Source organism: Channa argus, chromosome 13, assembly GCF_033026475.1.
Source record: "Channa argus isolate prfri chromosome 13, Channa argus male v1.0, whole genome shotgun sequence".
Lineage (NCBI taxonomy): Eukaryota > Metazoa > Chordata > Actinopteri > Anabantiformes > Channidae > Channa > Channa argus.
Window position 1 is genome coordinate 3,595,314 of NC_090209.1, and position 17,882 is coordinate 3,613,195.

At 39.3% G+C, this 17,882-nt stretch overlaps 1 protein-coding gene across 3 annotated transcripts; it reads right to left on the reverse strand.

Annotated features, from left to right (window-relative positions):
- Nucleotides 1-247: 247 nt before the first annotated feature.
- On the reverse strand, nucleotides 248-16,133 carry ada (adenosine deaminase). 3 transcript variants are annotated; one of them, XM_067526980.1, is made up of 11 exons: nucleotides 15,980-16,132; nucleotides 11,217-11,278; nucleotides 10,133-10,255; nucleotides 8,255-8,398; nucleotides 8,020-8,135; nucleotides 6,611-6,735; nucleotides 4,883-4,954; nucleotides 3,378-3,479; nucleotides 2,990-3,057; nucleotides 1,692-1,821; nucleotides 248-857 (listed from the first exon to the last, which is right to left on the reverse strand). In XM_067526980.1, exons 1-11 carry the CDS (start codon nucleotides 16,010-16,012, stop codon nucleotides 753-755), a joined length of 1,080 nt encoding a protein of 359 aa, XP_067383081.1. In that variant the 5' UTR covers nucleotides 16,013-16,132; the 3' UTR covers nucleotides 248-752. The 3 variants fall into 3 exon arrangements, 2 of the variants coding, with proteins under 2 accessions (XP_067383081.1, XP_067383082.1); XR_010916349.1 differs by lacking the exon at nucleotides 2,990-3,057 and having other exon boundaries at nucleotides 15,980-16,133; XM_067526981.1 differs by lacking the exon at nucleotides 4,883-4,954.
- Nucleotides 16,134-17,882: the final 1,749 nt, after the last annotated feature.

Here is a 17,882-nt window from a genome sequence, read left to right on the forward strand (position 1 = left end):
TGTACATTGGGATTTTATGCAGGAAGCCAGTGTTTACATTTCCACCTAATATGGCCTCCGTGTTTCCCTTTATCTTCTTGTCCAATGGAGAAATAGCAGTTTATCTCCAAAGCTCTGTAGATTTGGTTTTATCAGTCTTTTAAAAAACATTGGGTGCAGATAATCACATAAACATGCAGGACTCTGCCATAAGCTTTTCTTATGGTCGTGATTTACATCTGTCATAAAAGGGGCAGATACACATGGAAGTTGCTGAAATGTTTTATTCAATGAAAAGGAAAATGTAATCTTCAAAAGATTTTTAAGAGTAATTATTAAGTGCTAAAGCACACGAAATCAGCAGTAGTTTCTAGCTAGATGGCAGTAGGCTGCCACCTAGTGTTCAAATGCAAGACTACACACTTTGGTATCGAGCTGTTTAAACCTGACGTCCTGCAGTAAAAGCAAAAAGCACTTTTCCTGATACCAACTCTCCTTACTTCATCCTTTAGCCATTAATGGATTTTTGCAGTAAACCATATTTTGTTTCTCACAGGTAGTACGGTAGTTCTTAAATGTAGCTTTCCCAGCATGGTTTCTCACTCCCAGCAAACAATTTGCAAAAAACCCTCCAAATCCTTCCCTCACAGGCTGAAAGAAAAGTTTTATGTCAGTTTACAAATGTTAAAAAAAAGCATTCCAAAATGTCAGGTCAGGGGGAGAAAAGGTTCAAAGCAATTTGTCCCTGTCCCGCCAGTTGCCCCTCTTCAAGCTTAAAAGCCAGAACTTTGGATCATCCCATAGGCCGTACGCAGACTGTTGACCAGCTCTTCCTTCTCTTTATCAGGCAGGAAACAAGATTGTGCAGCGCAGATGTTCTACAAGACACAAGAAGTTAATTAAGTACATACTTAATGAACTTCCACATAGCACAGTGGTTCACTAGTAAAGGATTCAGCAATTTGACAAATATGCTTCCATTAAGTTGTATCTTGTAGTTCGATAAGGTGGTTATTGGTGTCTATGGTAGATATTGCACCGCAGCTAACACTCTTGTAGCTTAGCCTTAGCAAGCAATTCCAGTCTTCTAGAGGTGTCCAGGTGTTTGCAAGCAGTGAATCTTTAACGGGAAGTCTTTAAATTCAACTAAGAAATGAATTACGATTGTCAGGTTTGCTTTAAACACCCTTCTGCTTCATTACAAACACATCATAACCCATAAAAGCACAATGTGTAGTTTTTACACATTGGTTAAACAAACAGGACATAATATGGCAATTACAGCCCTTTATAGGTGCTGGTGGGCACATCATGTTACCCCCTCCTCCTCTTTCTAACTGACTTCATACCTACTGTACAGATATGAATGGTATTGATCTTCTCGTATAGCTCTTGACAACAACGTTCATTTATTATTAAAAAATGTCACACTATTCCAATAATGATCTTTTGAAGACTTCGTTCATATGCAAACCTAATGAGGCCTGAGTGAGAGGTATATACTTTAAAAAGCATTAAGAAGGATAGTCATTAAATGGGGCTGAGGCTGTTCAGTGTCCACTGGGATTCTGAAGCCTTTGTTCCTGCTTTAATTAGCAACTGAGAATGGAATTATCATGCACAAAGCATCCGCACCCCATGCTATCATTTCAAACCAAACTCGGTAGTCTACGGTGAACTACTGCTACAATTATTCATGCGTTTGATCTCACCAGCCGTTTGAATTCCTCCTCGGTAAAGCCCATCTCGTCGTGTGCTACGCTGTATTCACAATTAAGTGTCGAGTTAAGGATCAGAGGGTCGTCTGTGTTCAGGGAGTAGTTGGCTTTGTCCCTCATCAATCTGCATGAGGGACAAGCAGAAAAGGTTTAAACGCAAACAAAACAAGCTTGTGTCCATACCTGCTTTTGACATGGTTCCAAATTTTTGAAGGTAATACATTAATGAGGTGCTTTTATGTAGACTACAAGACACTAGATTCACTACAGCTCTCTCTGTATGGAAAATTGGACTGATGCTGTAAGAAATGCATTCAAACGTTTAGATTAAATAAAAATTTAAACGTGTAAAGGTGCCATCAATGTGGAGGCATAAATCAGGATCCGAGGCAAACTCTTTCTCTGGAAAGTTTGTCGATGTTTCAGCAAGGCCACAACTCATTCTGCTGTTCTATAGTTTGGCTTCGACACAGAGTGTATGTGCTTGTCTGGCCTGCCTGCAGTACGTATCTGTCTACCATTGAAAATATATGAACAAAAGACTAAAATATGTCTTTGATAGAAACTAATTGGCACAATTTTGCTTAGTTGGATTTAAAATTTCATGGCTCTCAGCTGAAGGTTGGTTGTCTCCAAATTTTTACATAGTTGTTTTGTTCCAGTTGATATTTGATAATGTTATTGCAGGTTGAGTTGATGAAACAGGGTAAATATTAGACTGTTATCCCAGGAGTGGTGTTCAGAGGGAAATGGATTTGCTTGTAAAGCATGAAGATATTTCACCAACCACTGGTCAAAGGGAATTGCCTGGCGTTTTTGGATTGTGCAGTACACGCCAAAGAAGACAGAAGACTCAACATTCAAGTATACAGGAAATCCACACACAGAGATCAGTATTTACTCTTTGACTCACGCCACCTTCTGGAGCACAAACCGGATTAAAGACACCATTGTCCACATACTGGATAGGGAAGTTACTTTGAACGAGATAGTGATTTATGTCTGACTGGAAGGAACCTCTCTCAACAGAGGAGGTGGCATAAAACCACACCTATCAGACAATGCAGTTTTTTTCATCCTTACCAAGTTGGTTCCAAAGTTGTTCACACTTTAATGCGTGTGACTCCAAGGATAAATGTGAAAGTGGGGCGTTTTGGATTAGAGGTCAGAGTCCAGTTGCCATGGAACAACGCATCTGGGAAAACCATGACCTGGATGATTAAGACTCTTCACAGACAATGTCATGTGAGAGTCATGTTTTTTAAATAAAGTAAAAAAAAAAGATGGCTTACGTTTTGACAGGGTGTTTGGTGAAGTCTGGGTTGCAGGCACCTGTCAGCTTACTGGAAATAGGACACACCTGCAATGATACCAGCACAGGTAATTTGAAAAACCTAATTAGCGCAGCTGTTCTCCTTCCACAGTCCACTAGAGGGCAGTGTAGCTCTGTGTTGCCACTAAGCAGAGGGACAATGTTTCTTCAGGTCTAATTGCTTAAAAAAACGATCCCACTTTCTATCTCAAATGATCACAATTATCAGTGCATGATAATGAATAGGGCGCTGTTCACTTAATAGGTTATGTAATAGGTACATTTGTGCAGTTCAAATGCAACCAAAACCTAACCCTGCCAGTGATGTAGCTCTCTGATGAAAATGATCACACTTAGTAGTACCTTACCTCAAAGTGCATCTTCTTAGCCAGCAGTTCTTTGTACAGGGCTGGGTCTTCCAGGGTTCTATAACCATGTCCAATGCGTTCAGCTTTCAGCACTTCCACAGCCTGAAGTATCAGAAAGAGGTCACAATGTAGATGTGAAAGGTTAGAAACAACAAAAATCCGGCATGTGGTGCATGTCAGCAGAATCTGTAGACTATTTCTAGAAGCACACTTGCGACTGTTGTGGCAGAGTGGAACTGTCACTTTGACTGATGGCTTGCTGGAGAGTGGTCACTTCATTTTGGCAAAGACAACATACTGTGTATACAGCATATACACATACACCTGTGCACATACAGTATGTGTTTTATAAATACAGTTAATTACTCCTGAAAATGGATTCAATTCAAAGAAGTTGTTTTGTTTACACCTGCATGTCCTTAGTTTGTCATAGGGTAAAGAAAAGGTAAATTACTGCTTATTCTATCAAAGTATTTTAAAATGACTCAAAAAGATATGTTGACATCCCTAATAATACAGTTTTTAATAAATATTGGAACAAAGTGATATTTCACCCTGTTTCCTGTAATTAACATTCCACATATCTTGAGTCTTGTAATCTTGGTATCATTGTGTACACCTCACTCAACATGGACCAGAAAGTGTTATCTAAGGACATTCAAACAAAAATTATAAACAAGCATGTTAAAGTCAAAGGCTACAATACCATCTCTCCAAGCAGCTTAATGTTCCAGAGACTACAGCTGTAAATATTATTAGATAGTTCAAGGTCCATGGGACTATAGCCAAGTCCCCTCAACGTGGCTGCAAGATGAAAATCATCTGAACCGAAGGATAATGTTCAGGGTAGACAAAGAGGCTACTAAAGACATACAAGCCGAAGACCGTGGGACATCAGTGTATGATTGCAGTCACAGACTGTGAAGTCAAAAGTGACAGAGTCACTCTTTAGTCACTTTTGAGTGGAAAAAAAAAAAGAAGCCGGTTTGCTAAAAGGCGTATTCACAGATATATTCACAGACACAAAACTGAAGCTTTGTGGCATAACATCAGCTCGATGTTCACAAGAACACAATACCTACTTTGAAATATGTTATGTTTGTCCACATGTTGCCCAGAAAAACTCAGTCTCGATCACATTCAGGCCATCCAACAGGATAATGACCCAAAACACATGGCTAAAAGCACCAGGAATGACTGGAATGTCTGTTTCTAGTTATTCTAGTGAAAACTGGGCTGCTTTTTTCTGGAGGGTACCAACAAATTAGTCCACTTGTGTATGTATTTGTACTTGTGGTTGGCTCAATGCTCTTAAACCAAACAACTCTGTTCTTGTGGTATGTTTGGATTTCTGCCCAAGAGCTGGTTCAGTCAGTTCTATTATGGTGTGAGACATCATTGTTTTGTGTAATTGCCGTTACTGAGTTCTCAGATTCAGTTATACCCTTCAGCTGAACCCTTTCACCACGTTCAGAAATGTCTCATGTTACTGTTAAGCGTCTTACCTCCCTCACCATATGCGGCGGGCCCACCTCTCCTGCATGAACTGTCCTGTGGATCCCAAGGCGCTTAGCTTCCTGTCAACAGAATCAATCACTCAACACACGAGCAAGCACACAACACAGCCAAACATCTGGCTTTCTGATCTGTGATCCTGCTTCATTTGCTCAGTCGCCTTCAATCATTCGGACAGTCTCTTGTACACACTGATGTGTCCTCTCCACTGAATATTCACTCATCTAAATAATGAATGTTTTGAATGTGTCGCCATGGAAGGAAAACGAATTACAGACCGGGCATCCTTCTGATTTTATTTTAGCATTCTTAACCCTGCATACACTAAGAGTGACTTGCTTCATCTGCACATTTGTATCTTGAGGTCACAGAGTGATGAAGATAAACCATATTATTAGTGTGGACTCTGCTCTGTCGGTTCTTCTTCTTGTTAATAATTGAAGTATGTTTGCATTTCTTCCATCAGTATAGATTCCTGCTTCATTTTAGAAATATTATAAGACACATATCAGCATCAGAAATAACATAATATTAGGAAAATGAAAGAAAAGCATACAAAAATTAAATACATTTACTAAATTACATTCAGCACATATTGAGGAAATAACTGTATATATCTGGTCAAGTTGTTTAAACTTACTGCTGTGTACAGTACATACTGTATACTAACCTGCAAATACACATACATATTGTCACCCTAAATAAATAATGGTAATGTTGTTTTGTTTTTTTCCAAATAAATGTTTACAATTATTTGAAACAAGTACTGTATATTATAGACGAATACTTTTAGTATTTCAGCATTGTTAAAGTCCGATTTGCTTTTCAATAGACAAAATCTAGACAGTAGCGTCGAGTAAATGTAATATCTACAAATACTATACTTAATTATGCAACATCTCTGGATTGTTTTGATTTTATGGCCAGTTTGTAAATGATTAACAAAGTGATTGTCTGAAAAAACTTTTTAAATACATATAACTGTAGAAATGTAAATGTTAAAGGATAATTCTAGTAATTTTTTAAAAAATTAATAGTATTACACACAATTACTGTACAGACATTAAAATCAATACTCTTAGCTTGTTCATCTTTGCCCTAGGCCTCCATTATTGTTCAAAAACTTTTAAAAACACGTCGGCCAGATATACGGTTCCACTGGGTGACATGTTTCCTCATTCAAAAAGTCATGATCGTTGTATTTTTAACAAACATTTCCCAACACGCTTCATATTTTTTAGGTTTTTGGACAATATTGGAGATCTATGGCACATGCGAACAAGCCATTCCAGGCTACAGGCTGACAAATGACAAAGCAGGAGTAGATAAGATTCAATGTTGTTTCCAATGTCTGTACGATGATAGTGGACAATATGATTAATTTATAAATGTAAACTTTATTTTTTAAATTATTTTTAATTCTTCTTTAAGGCTGAGTTTTTGTGGCACACTGAGCTCATTGAAAGCCATCCATAAGTAAATCATAAGTGAATGTTTGCCATCTTAAGCACCAAACAGCTCTATGTAGAGCGTGCATTACTCTTAGGGTGTGGTGACAATCCTCAGAGTAAATGGTAAATAGTTGGTCTCTTGGTTGTGTTCTTTAAGACGTAATTTGAGATACTGTACTTTGTCTACTGTGCCAATTGGCCTCAAAACCAGTTTAAAAAACTGGCATGACTGAGTTAAGCAGGCACCAAAACTGTCCACACACCAACCTCATAGGCCTTCCTGTGTTCTGGAAAGGCTTCACAGCTCAGTGACTCATCACCTGCCAGATCGATTCCAACAACTCCTTCGTCGCGATATCTCTCACACAGCTCCACGACACCCATGGACCAGCCTGGGATTTTTGAAACACACTTATGTTATTACATAGTTTGCCCGACATGTTTTTTCCAAAATGCATCACATCTGGAATTTTACATTGCAATACCGTATGTACAGTATTAAATACAGTAAGAAGCATTAAACTCTTACACTGTGTACAACACTAAAACATGTGCGACGTGTTTCCCTTAAATTGTCCATACAATTACATATTTTCCTCTAAAATGACAAAATCAAAGGACCAGCCACGTTCAGAAAGTTTCTGCTACATACAGAAATCGCCTGAGGATATAGCAGCATGTTTTGGATGAGATGAAGTGCAAAATACAGAATGGCAGAAAGGCTTTTGGCTATTGTGCTATACAGGAAAACAGCTGCATGAATGGAGCAGAGCATATCTGTACCAGGCATTTTGCAGCATTTACTTCTACTGCTGACAGAGCAACTGCTCATGTTTACAAGAGTTTACTGGTATAGCTGAGCCTGTACACAAACTCCTCTTGTGGATATATATGTTTTTGTCTTTTCATCTTATACCAAGAGTTCAGAATCGCCACAGCGGATCGTTTGTCCACATTTTGATTTGGCACAGTTTTCACGCCGGATGCCCTTCCTGACCACAACCCTCCCCAATTTCCAACAGGCTTGGGACCAACACTGCGCGGCTGAGGATAGGGATGGGCTGCGGGGGGGGGTCTTGCCCGAAATGCGCTCAGGAAGAGCAGGATGCGAACCCTGACCCTGAATAGGTCAGTAGGCGGCCACTCTACCAATTGATTAATTCAACTGTGGCTATTGTTAGAACTATCCAGTGAAAACAATGTGTCAGTTTGAAAGTTATTATAGTGATCACATTCTGAGGAAAAAAATCTAAATGAGTTCTTAAATGGTCATATGAGTTACGATTGAGTATTATCATTAGGTCAAAGTTTGTCCTGTACCTACATTTATGACCAAATAAGATTTCTTATATTATATTTACATTTATTTATATTTACATTTCTGCATTTCCAGTTCCCTTGTACTAAAGTCTCTGGGTTTTTTTAATGGCTTTTTGCTTGAAATAACGTAAGACAGGGAAAAGAATTTCATATTTTATTCTTGGCTTATTGTTGAGGGAACTGAGGAGATGCTACTCTCCAGGTTGGCCTACAAAAAAACATCATCCCTATGGCGAACTACATGTGGTGCTCCTGCTCAGTATCTGTTAATAATGACTAAAACAGAGCTGAGCTTTGTTACAGTACAGTAAGGAACCTTATTCTCACAAGGTTGTTTTGGCAGACAGGAGCATTACTTGGCATGTGGCGCATGCAGCATAGAATGGACCTGGCTTTGGTCTTGAAGGCCCTCTCCCCCTCCCTGAGGCCCTCGTTCACCAGGCGCACAACATCATCTGGGCTCACGTCACCTCTGTGTGAAGAAAATACAGCAATAATACTAATATGGGACGAGCCAAACTGAAACTATCCCTCTTTAAAGGCACAGCACGGGTTTCACGAAATGTCCAAGCTTTGTTGATGCAAACTTACTCTTTCTGGTTCCATTGTATCTCTTCCACTCCAGTGTTGGCCAGTAAATGTGGGCTGTATCTGACTTCAACATATATGACGCCTTCCTTTGCTTTGTCTTCAACAAACTCATATGCCATCCTCTTTATGGCTTCTCTGTCTCCACTGAAAAAGAACAAAGAAAACACAAAACTTTGTCTCTGATGATCAGTGGTAAATAAAAACATTAGCCACTGCTAATACATAATCAGAACTGTGATGGCTTCCAAAACCAGTCATATAAGTATTAAGTATTACTATTTTATAACCAATTTATGAACCAAAACCTTTGAGAAAATTATCTGCAGATTAAACAATAATGATAAGTATGGTTAGTTTCACTCATACAGCCAAGACAAGGGGAGAATTTTAATTCTCATTCATATTCTCAAGCAATATATCAAAAAACTTTTTCAAATTTTGTCCCCCTTCCCACTCTAGTAATGTTTATACAGTCCCTAACAAAAAAAAGTCTATGACATGTCCCTTCAAAAGTGGCCACAGCACGTTAATTTAGCGTGAGTTTTTCTGCTCAATGCCCTTTCTGCCGCAACCCTCCCATTTTTATCCAGGCTCGGGGACAGGCACCAAGGTTGCACGTTGCCCTTTGAACCTGCAGCCTTCTGCATCAATGCTCTACCTTTGAGCCACCAGGACCCCAGTCCCTAACAAAAGGTATTGTTACATTTTACACAGAAACATCTTTATTACATCTTTATTACAGAGTGTTGCTTATCCACCTGTTTTTACTTTAGACTCCCGGTTCAAACTCTCTGTCCCTAATCATGTGACTGACAAAAACACTGCTTCCAGCATTTACACTACAAGTGAATGCTCATTTCACAGGCCTGAATAACATTGTTCTCTAATGTACATACAATTCAGCATTATCTAAACTCAGCTAGCAGGTTCCCTATGTTGATGAAGCTGTATTGCACACAAGGCTTTTTAAGAGCCCTGATACAGAGGGGCCCATTCAGCAGACCTATGTGTTGCTGTGCAGCCATTACAGACCACCATTGTTTAAAGCTTTTACAGCCATTCAGTATTTGAAAGACTGTATTTGGTCTTTTCTAAACAGCCCAACTCTGTCATTGGAGGACTAAATATAAGACACAGTGACACCGGAAAGGGTTCCTAAATAACTTTTCTCTCCTCTTAGTTTGGTTGCCAAGGTGACACTCGATCTCAATAATGATATGTTCCTGTTGTGCATGGCTGGCATTTAAAATCACCCCCCCCCTCCCCTATCGTGGTACAGAGTTACATTGCATGCCTCCCATCCTAATACCATAAATGACAAACTACACCCTGGTTTTTACAGTATCTGGATTTATCATAATTGTAGTAAATGCATGTGTGTGATAACAAACTTTGAATAGACTTTGACCTCTATCACCGCTATATGGTAAGGTGCAATATACCATGGTGAGCTATGAGAAAGGTAAAAGATTAATCTGGCAGGGAAGTACAGGTACACTATATCCATTATCCAATCACTCATCAGATCCCGTACCTATACACTACAGTAAATTGGTACAAGCTTGCTCTTTAATCACCCGACCCAGACGATCTCAAGCATTGACTCAAACTTAACAGGTTATCAATTTTGTATTTTTTAACAGATTTTATTACTAAAATGTAAACATCCAGAGCAAACAAATGAACAAACAATCTCAGCCATACCAAACCTTTACTCATAAACCTTGAACTCATAAACATTTCTATTCTCACTAATATGTCCCTGACTGTCAATCAATCAAATCTGACTCTGTGCCCTCTGCTCAGCATAAACACAGCTTTGATAACCATGAAGCTCATCATTTAGCAAATCATTAAAGTTTACATATCAGCACTTACGCAACCACATGGATGTATAGTGGGAACTTTTTCAGGAACTCTGTGAGGGTGACAGGTTCTTTGAGAGCAATTATGTTTGTCATGTCCTCTACGGTTCCAGCTGGCAATTCGATGCCACGTCTCCTGGATGGCAGAAGAGGGACAAAGAATCGGTTAAAGACTACTGCTGCAGGTTAAAAACTCTCAGCTGTTGTTTCTTTTTGTTTGTTTGCTGTACCTCATTTACTGTTTGAGTGACATTTTGAAGCCTGAGCTATTTGCTTAAAGGTTGAAATATAAATGAAAAAACAAAAACCAGAAGAGCCCTATTGCAGAAATTACAGTATTTAACCAATGTACATACACATGTGAGAGCCTCCTATATAATGACCTTTCAGACTAATACTAAGATTAGAGAGTTAAAGCTGCTCTGATTCAGTTTTTACATTACAAATGGGTCAGAGGTCCAAAGTGTCGCTCATAGTGACTAACTCATTATTGCACTACTCTGTACACTGAGCACATCAAGCAGAGTTATTAGCCAGTAGCTGGTGCACACAGTGGAGCATTTAGCTTCTAAAGAGCCAGAGATCTCCCCCCCAGGATTTGTTTTAGAACAAAACAAGAGCCAGAAGGAGAATCAATATTGCACTTAATACACGTATCAGTTGGACTAAAGCATAACTCCAGATTAATCCTAATGTTGCTCTCAGTGTTGTTTAAAGCCTCTTATTGTAGCTTCAGAAAGATTTTAAAATGTTATTTCTTTAAGATCTGATATTAAAAATTCAGATACTGTATCTGAAACTTTCATTACAATTTCATAGCAACAATATGGCAAATATGGGAAATGGCTCTGCACCATTTGATAAATGCATTGCTTTGTTATTTATTGGCAAACGGATAAGCTAATATCAGTCCATACACTTGCCCTTGTTTTTTATCAGATATTGATATCTAAAAAAACAAGAATATCAATAAAATGGTGGAAATATGGTGTTCCATTAGGTTCTCTAGGTTCCATTAGGTTCTCTATTTATATGCATATGAGTCTGTGTACACACGTGAAATCTAAAGTCTAGTAATATTAATTAAAGTAACTTACTTGGCAACATCGAGAATAGTCTGTACCCGTATGGCTCCATCGAGGTGCACATGCAGTTCAACCTGTAGACAAGAAAGACGCGTAATAATAAATAATTGGTCAAACAAAACCACTTATTTTCACATTTATGGACGCTGCCATTTATTGGGAGTCTGACTGCACAGTGTTCTTTAGAAGAGAATAATAATAGGGTAAGGTGACAAAGAAGGAACTGTGGTGCTGCAGTTCAATGTTTTGGCTGCAGCCCATCATAATTGTACCATGCATGACAAGTAGTTGAAAGACCAGAAGTGCCAGAGAGTAAGTGTTCTGGCTCTGCATCCGTCGGTGAAAGATGTGATTTATTTGGGCAGATGACAGCAATAAATCCCTGGTCATACTTTAACAGCTGAGGCCTATACTACACTCACAGTCATGGGGAGATTCAACCTAAAAATGCCCCCACAGATACAATCTATTCTAATGCTGGGGTGGGGAGTGAAGAAGAAGACGAAGAAAATGAGTATGGTTATGAAAATCCCTCTGGAATGAAAGCTTCCAACCGGACAAATAAAAGTAGCTGAGAGTGGAGTCCTTCATTTTTCATGAGAGGAATATCTTCCACGTTTCCTCTTTTCTCATGTTTCACTTTCTCTACTATTAAAAACGCTGAAAATTGTATTTTCTGAGTCCAGAGTAACATCTCCAAATGTCGGCTTCTGATTGTGACTGACGGGATTCTAAATACAAGTAATTTTGGACCAAACTCAGGTCTTTTCAGTGACAGATCAGTGACAGCGCACTTTAAAACTCCCCATTAGCAAATAACCACTGGCTAAATACATAGACCAGAGCTTTACTCAACAATATTCTGAATTAACAACCTAATGTTTGTATCAAAACTGTATTTTATTTGACCAAAAGGGGTATGTTAGTTAGAAAAGAGCTATATAAGTGCAGACCATTTATCCCAATTTACCATAAACTCTATGTGTTCAGGGGTTGAACAGCACAACTCAACAGAAGAGGCAAATCAAGGCTACGCAGCGAGTTCAGGCATGTGAGGCAAATAGAGAAGAGGTTTCACGCTAACAGAGATCAAGGCTACAAAGCGGAAAACACAGAGTTCTGGTGGATTTTTCCCCCTCAAACGCATGTTCATTCAAGCAGTATTCTCCCCTTCCGTTAATGAAACACCTTTTCATTCAGTAATGGTCTGATGCTCAGTCCAACTTCGTGATTAAAGTAAAATTTTATGTTGAGCATGTTGACTTGTGGAGTATAAATATAAGTAAAATTATAGAGGACTTTCTGCTTTTACCTTCTCAAATGTGAAGACTAAACATGTGTGTCTGTCATAAATTACAGTAAACTGGGTATCTGTCGGTTTTCTAACCAGACAATTGAATAGACTTAGACTATAATAGCAGTTAGTTAGTGTCCATCCGTGTGGGACAAAGGGGTTGAAAAAGTGCAGATTCCTAAAAGCAGATGTTTATACCCAAATATTTACTACAAGAAGAAATGTGTCTTGTTGAAACTGTTTCTGTTTTCTGTGTCAGAGCTACTGGAACGTTAGAGCAGTTAACTGACAGACAACAGCTGTTTATCCCATCTGGAAGTGTAAAATGCTGAGGCCGTTCTTTCAGTGTACAAAACACTTTCTCTAGTGGCAACACCGACTGTAAGTCACTGGAGTTTATACCAGTTTGAATCTGCGTCTCAGCAGGCCAGCTTTGTCTTATGTGCGACAGATGATTGAAGATGCAGTATCATACAAAATGTCCAGAAAGGTTTTGACACTGGGTAAAATGTGAATAAAAAGAAAATGCTATGATTGCAAGTAGTTTAAAACTCTAACTCTATTTGTGATGGTAAATAGAAAGAAGACAAGATCAAATGTTGAAAAGTAGACATTTCATTGTTTTTATAGCTCATTTATATCTCAAAAACGTTTGGACGAAGCATGTTTACCACTGTGTTGCATCATCACTCCAACAACACTGTGTTTGTGATATATCACGTTGAGTATTAATGGCTCCTTCACAGAAATTAGCCCTGCTGTGCATTAATGCAGCCCAACATCACGTTTTCGGTGTTTGAACTGTGAACTTGTTAAGTTAGATGGTCTCTCTCCACTTTAGCATGAAGGACACAGTTGGCGAATGAGGGATGTCCTGATACACCCCAGAATGAGTAAAAGTACAAATACTCACATTTGAGTATTTGCCAATAATGAGAACCAATACAAATACTGAACTGTTTTGCTTCTCCTCATGTATCCACAGCAGGTATGAAAATCTCACAAGAATGGAAATTTGTGAGTGTTCTGCCAAAACAGATAATAGTGACTGGTGTTTTAAAAAATGGAGCAACTTTCCCTGAAAAGAACAAAAAGAAAAGAACAAAACTATTCGGGGTGAGACCCTGTATGGACAGGCACAGACAACACAGACTGTAGAGTCTACAGAGGATTATGGAGTTAAAAGAACTTTGTAAAACAAAGCAAACCTCAGGTAAAGTTCTAGTTAGTGTATATAACCCTTGTTGCCGAGGTCAGTCGCAAATATTAAACATTTAAAAACATTCGTGCGAAACATAAGTGTAATGATATTATTATTAGAATATTTTTAGATTTACGATTAAAGTACACAAAGGCAAGACCTGATACCCGATACTGATACCAGCTGATGCTGATATCAGGACATCATTATCCAATTTTTTTAATATAGTATCTAATTTTCACTTTTATGAGCTTAAGCTCAGAGAAGGCAGCAGTGTTTCTGGATCTCAATTATAACTGGATGTTTCTTTGCATAGTTAAGTTTTAACTTACATTTGTACGTTGATGCAGAGTCATGATACTGAATTGTTGCCATTTAAGATGTTTTTAGTGTTAAACAAATTTTCAAGTCCATTCTCTTTTTATTTACAATTTGCACAACATCTCAGCTTTTCTGCAAATGGGGGTTGTACACTGTATGACTGTTTTTCAAAAATAGTAAAACGTTGTTGCACAATCCCGTAAAGCCACAAAATACAGGAAGTTTAGATCCAGTCTGAACACACAGGGAGTCTAATACCTCCGTCAGTGTACCAGCTTATTAGTACCATAGAAGGATATCAGTCGACATCATTCTTCGGGTTCTGACACTTTTTTACTGAATTTTATATTAATGCCTGTTTGTCTAAAAGTGAATTACACTCAGCAACAAGCAGGGGGAGCCAAAAAGTAAATCTACATTTTATCTACATTTTAATCTGAATAGGAAGAGGAAGAAGCTGCCATTGCACAATGTAACTAGGGACTTCTAACTTTAGCACAGATTCAGCATGTTGTGTTCCTTCAGCTGAGTAACGTAGTGAAATGATGCTAAAACTGTCCTCGTTGTAAAATCTTATCTGGTGATTATTGTTTAATATGCACTTCCAACCTTCTGTCTTACTTCTCATCGCATTCTAAATCCTTATCCTTGTGTGTCCCCAGTCTTAAGTCACAGGGGGAGAAATGTCAAAAACACTCACTCTTCAGGCAGGAGACACAAACTTTTAAATAACTTATTTTAGCGATAGTTCAGTACTTTGACAGCACCACAGGTCCCCTGCCATCACCGTTATACACCACAAAGCTCCTTTTGGGTTGTTGTGCATCATACCAGCTCTTTAATATTTCTAACTTCTCTCCAGTGTGACATTGGCAGCAGGACAAAAGCTGATTGAATAAAATCGAAATAGTGACATTGACTTTATTAAAACGTTTACTATTTCTATATATGTTATAAATATGTTGTATAATTATCAAAGTGAATTACCACCAGGTTCATTCATAATAAGAATTTTTGTAGCTCTGAAAAATTGTAATAACCCTGTAGCTACAAGACCAATCAGACTAATATATGAAGCAGATATGGTGAAATGATGAAGGTTGCAGCAGCAGTAGACAATGACCGCATGAGAGGTATCAATAAAGCAAAAGTGATTAATATTTAATGAGATTATCTCTGCAAGGAGCTGCCAGTCCCCAAGGCCCCTTCCGTCATGATCTCTTGCTCTCTCTCTCTCTCCCACACACACACACACACACACACCGACAGAGCCCACGTCAGTTCTGTTTTAGGTCTTTGCATGTCTCCCTCACTGAACTGCTCTTTCCTTTCTTCTTATCAGCACAGTCAGCACCAACACTCCAAAGGCCACTAGTGAATCTATATACTAGTGAGTATAGCATTTCACGCCCGAGCGCCTGTTTTGCATGTTAAACTATCTGATGATCAAAGATCCATTTCACTTTTCTTTGAGAATTGATGTGTCTGTGCTGCACCGTCCGAAGCAGGAAAACACCAGACCCGCAAATGAAAAGTGCTTCTCCGCATCCCACATTTACGCGCAAACATCCCAACAGAACGAGCTGTCGCCTATTTTCTTTGATTTGTGTCTCAGTGTCTTTTCCAAAGCAGCTCAAAGGCCCACGCTCGTCCGGGCTTATTGAGTGTGAACAGCTCGTTTCATTCATCGCAGTGGTGCAGGTTTAGTGGGTCTTAGTAAGAGCCGGGTTTAACAGCCCGTTTATGAAACGGAGCCAAAGTGAGCGGTGACTGGTTAAAGTTCGGATAACACTTCATTTCCATGATGATTGAGCCATTCTTCGCCTCTTATTTGTCAGGCGCTCGCAGTCACAGCGCTCATTAAACCAGGAAAAGTGTGCTCGTTAATGATCCACCAGCTCTCCATTTTCCATTCTAGTCATCCAAACTCACGCTGCACTTGCCCGCAGGTTAACCTACCTTTGGCTTGTCGAACACCACTTTATCCGCCATGGTGGAGCGCCTGCGGCTGGAGGAGAGCTGAGAAGAAGTGGAGAGAGGACGTCTGCCGCAGCTCGACTTCCTCCTATATAAATGCCTCAGAGACACGCCTTTGTTCGTCCGAAGGCGACAGCGCGCGGCCGAGCGCTCAAGCAGCGGAGGGGCTGTGCGCTTCCTCAGAGCCGCGCGTTAACGTGTATGTAGACTGCAGCAGGTCGAAGGATTAACTGGCTGCAGCTTTGTGCCCATGTGATGGGAGCTTTACCGTCCAGCTAATTAATTAAGTCAAACAGGGCGACTACACCGAGCAAAGGGGGTCTTTTCTAAGTGATCCGTGCTCAGGCTGAGGTGACAGAAGTGCGCTGTCTGTGCTTCAGCGCTGAAAGGATTTTTCCAGGCGAAGCTGAAAAAGCTGAACTGCTTTTGCTGAAATTGCTACCGGTTAACTTCAAAGGCAAAAACCTCAAAGGCAATTATGTGATTGATGTCATTGATTTTTAATAGTATGAAAATCAGGCATTAAGTACTAATGTCTTTTATAAGCTCAACGTTTTGGAATTTAGAAGGTGCTGCTACTCAAAAGGAGGCGGAAGTAGTTAAAAAAAATAAAGATAAATGATCCGCTTATGTTGCGCTATTATCCAAAACGCCTTACAATGTTGCTTCTCATCCACCTGCTATACAAGGTGCCCACTTGACACAGCGGGAGCAACTTTAGGTTCAGTGTAATGTACAGAAGACGAAAGTCAGAAAAATAATTACTAGAATGAATAGAAAAAGCATTTCCAAAAAGAAAATGCGCTGTGAATGCTTCAGTGCTGAAAGGATTTTATAAGCAAAGCTGCGGAACAAAAAATGTCAAACGTTTTGTTTCCAGCCTGCTTTGGCTGCGGAAAAATCTGAAAAGTATTTTCAACGCCTGTTAGCCAAAAACTTCAAAGGCAATTATTGGACATCATTTTTAAAAGTATAAAAATCAGAAGAAGTATAAAGTATATCAAAAAGCTGTACACATGCAATAATTTCCTTTATAAGCTGAACGTTTTGACGTTTGCACGGTGTTTCTAGCTGAACGTATGCTGAAGGTCAGAAGATAATAATAAAGATTCAAATATCATGAGTGTGCTCTTTAGCATTGTGTTGCTGTGTGAGGCGATTGATTAAAATGTACAAAATGTGGCTTCTTTTCACTTTAAACTTGCAGCTGTGTCTTCTGCTTTTTCCTCTTATCCTTCGGCAGACGCCTCTCGGCACATTACTGCAGGTGGCGGTTGCCATTACTTATTGTGCCAGGACCTCAGTCAGTTGAAATCAGTGAGCAGCAGTGGTTTATATTTATTTTACTCATGAATTATTTATTTACACATGATTTATTTGTATATTTATTTATTCATTGGGTTTTGCATTTATGTCTTGATTAAAGATGACTGCATGGTTTGTATGAACTGAATTTATTAAGGGGGGGGGGGGGCGGGGGTTCCGGGGGGATGCCAGTGGAGTAGCCAGCAATTTTGCCATTGGGGTGAAGTTCTTGTGGTGTCTTGAACCAAAATCTTGCCTGACAGTTGCCAGCTTAATGTGTTACTGTCCTTTCATCACGCGCTCTTTTTTGGATACAGTTCACTGCATCAAACCTTCCATGACGTGCACTGTTTTTCCTGTGCAATACAGATAAGCTTGTAGAAATGCATTGGCCAAACCACGAGATTTGCAGTTTGAGGTTTGACCGTTGTATCTCTGAAAATGCAGTTTCTTCAAATGGTGGATTGTGATACCTTTAGGTTGTTGATGCTGTCAGTGTTGCTTTTGTGTTTGTCTACAGTGCTTCTTTCATCCTTACCCGTTCTGTGAGTGTTGCTCAGGGGTTTCTTTCTTTTTCAGG

Coding starts and splice junctions, on each gene's coding strand:
- ada (XM_067526980.1), bottom strand. CDS start 16,012: ATGGCGGATAAAGTGGTGTTCGACAAGCCAAAG. Junction 11,279..15,979: donor TGGTGTTCGACAAGCCAAAG/GTAGGTTAACCT, acceptor TCTTGTCTACAG/GTTGAACTGCATGTGCACCT. Junction 6,736..8,019: donor CTGCATGCGCCACATGCCAA/GTAATGCTCCTG, acceptor CAAAAATCCCAG/GCTGGTCCATGGGTGTCGTG.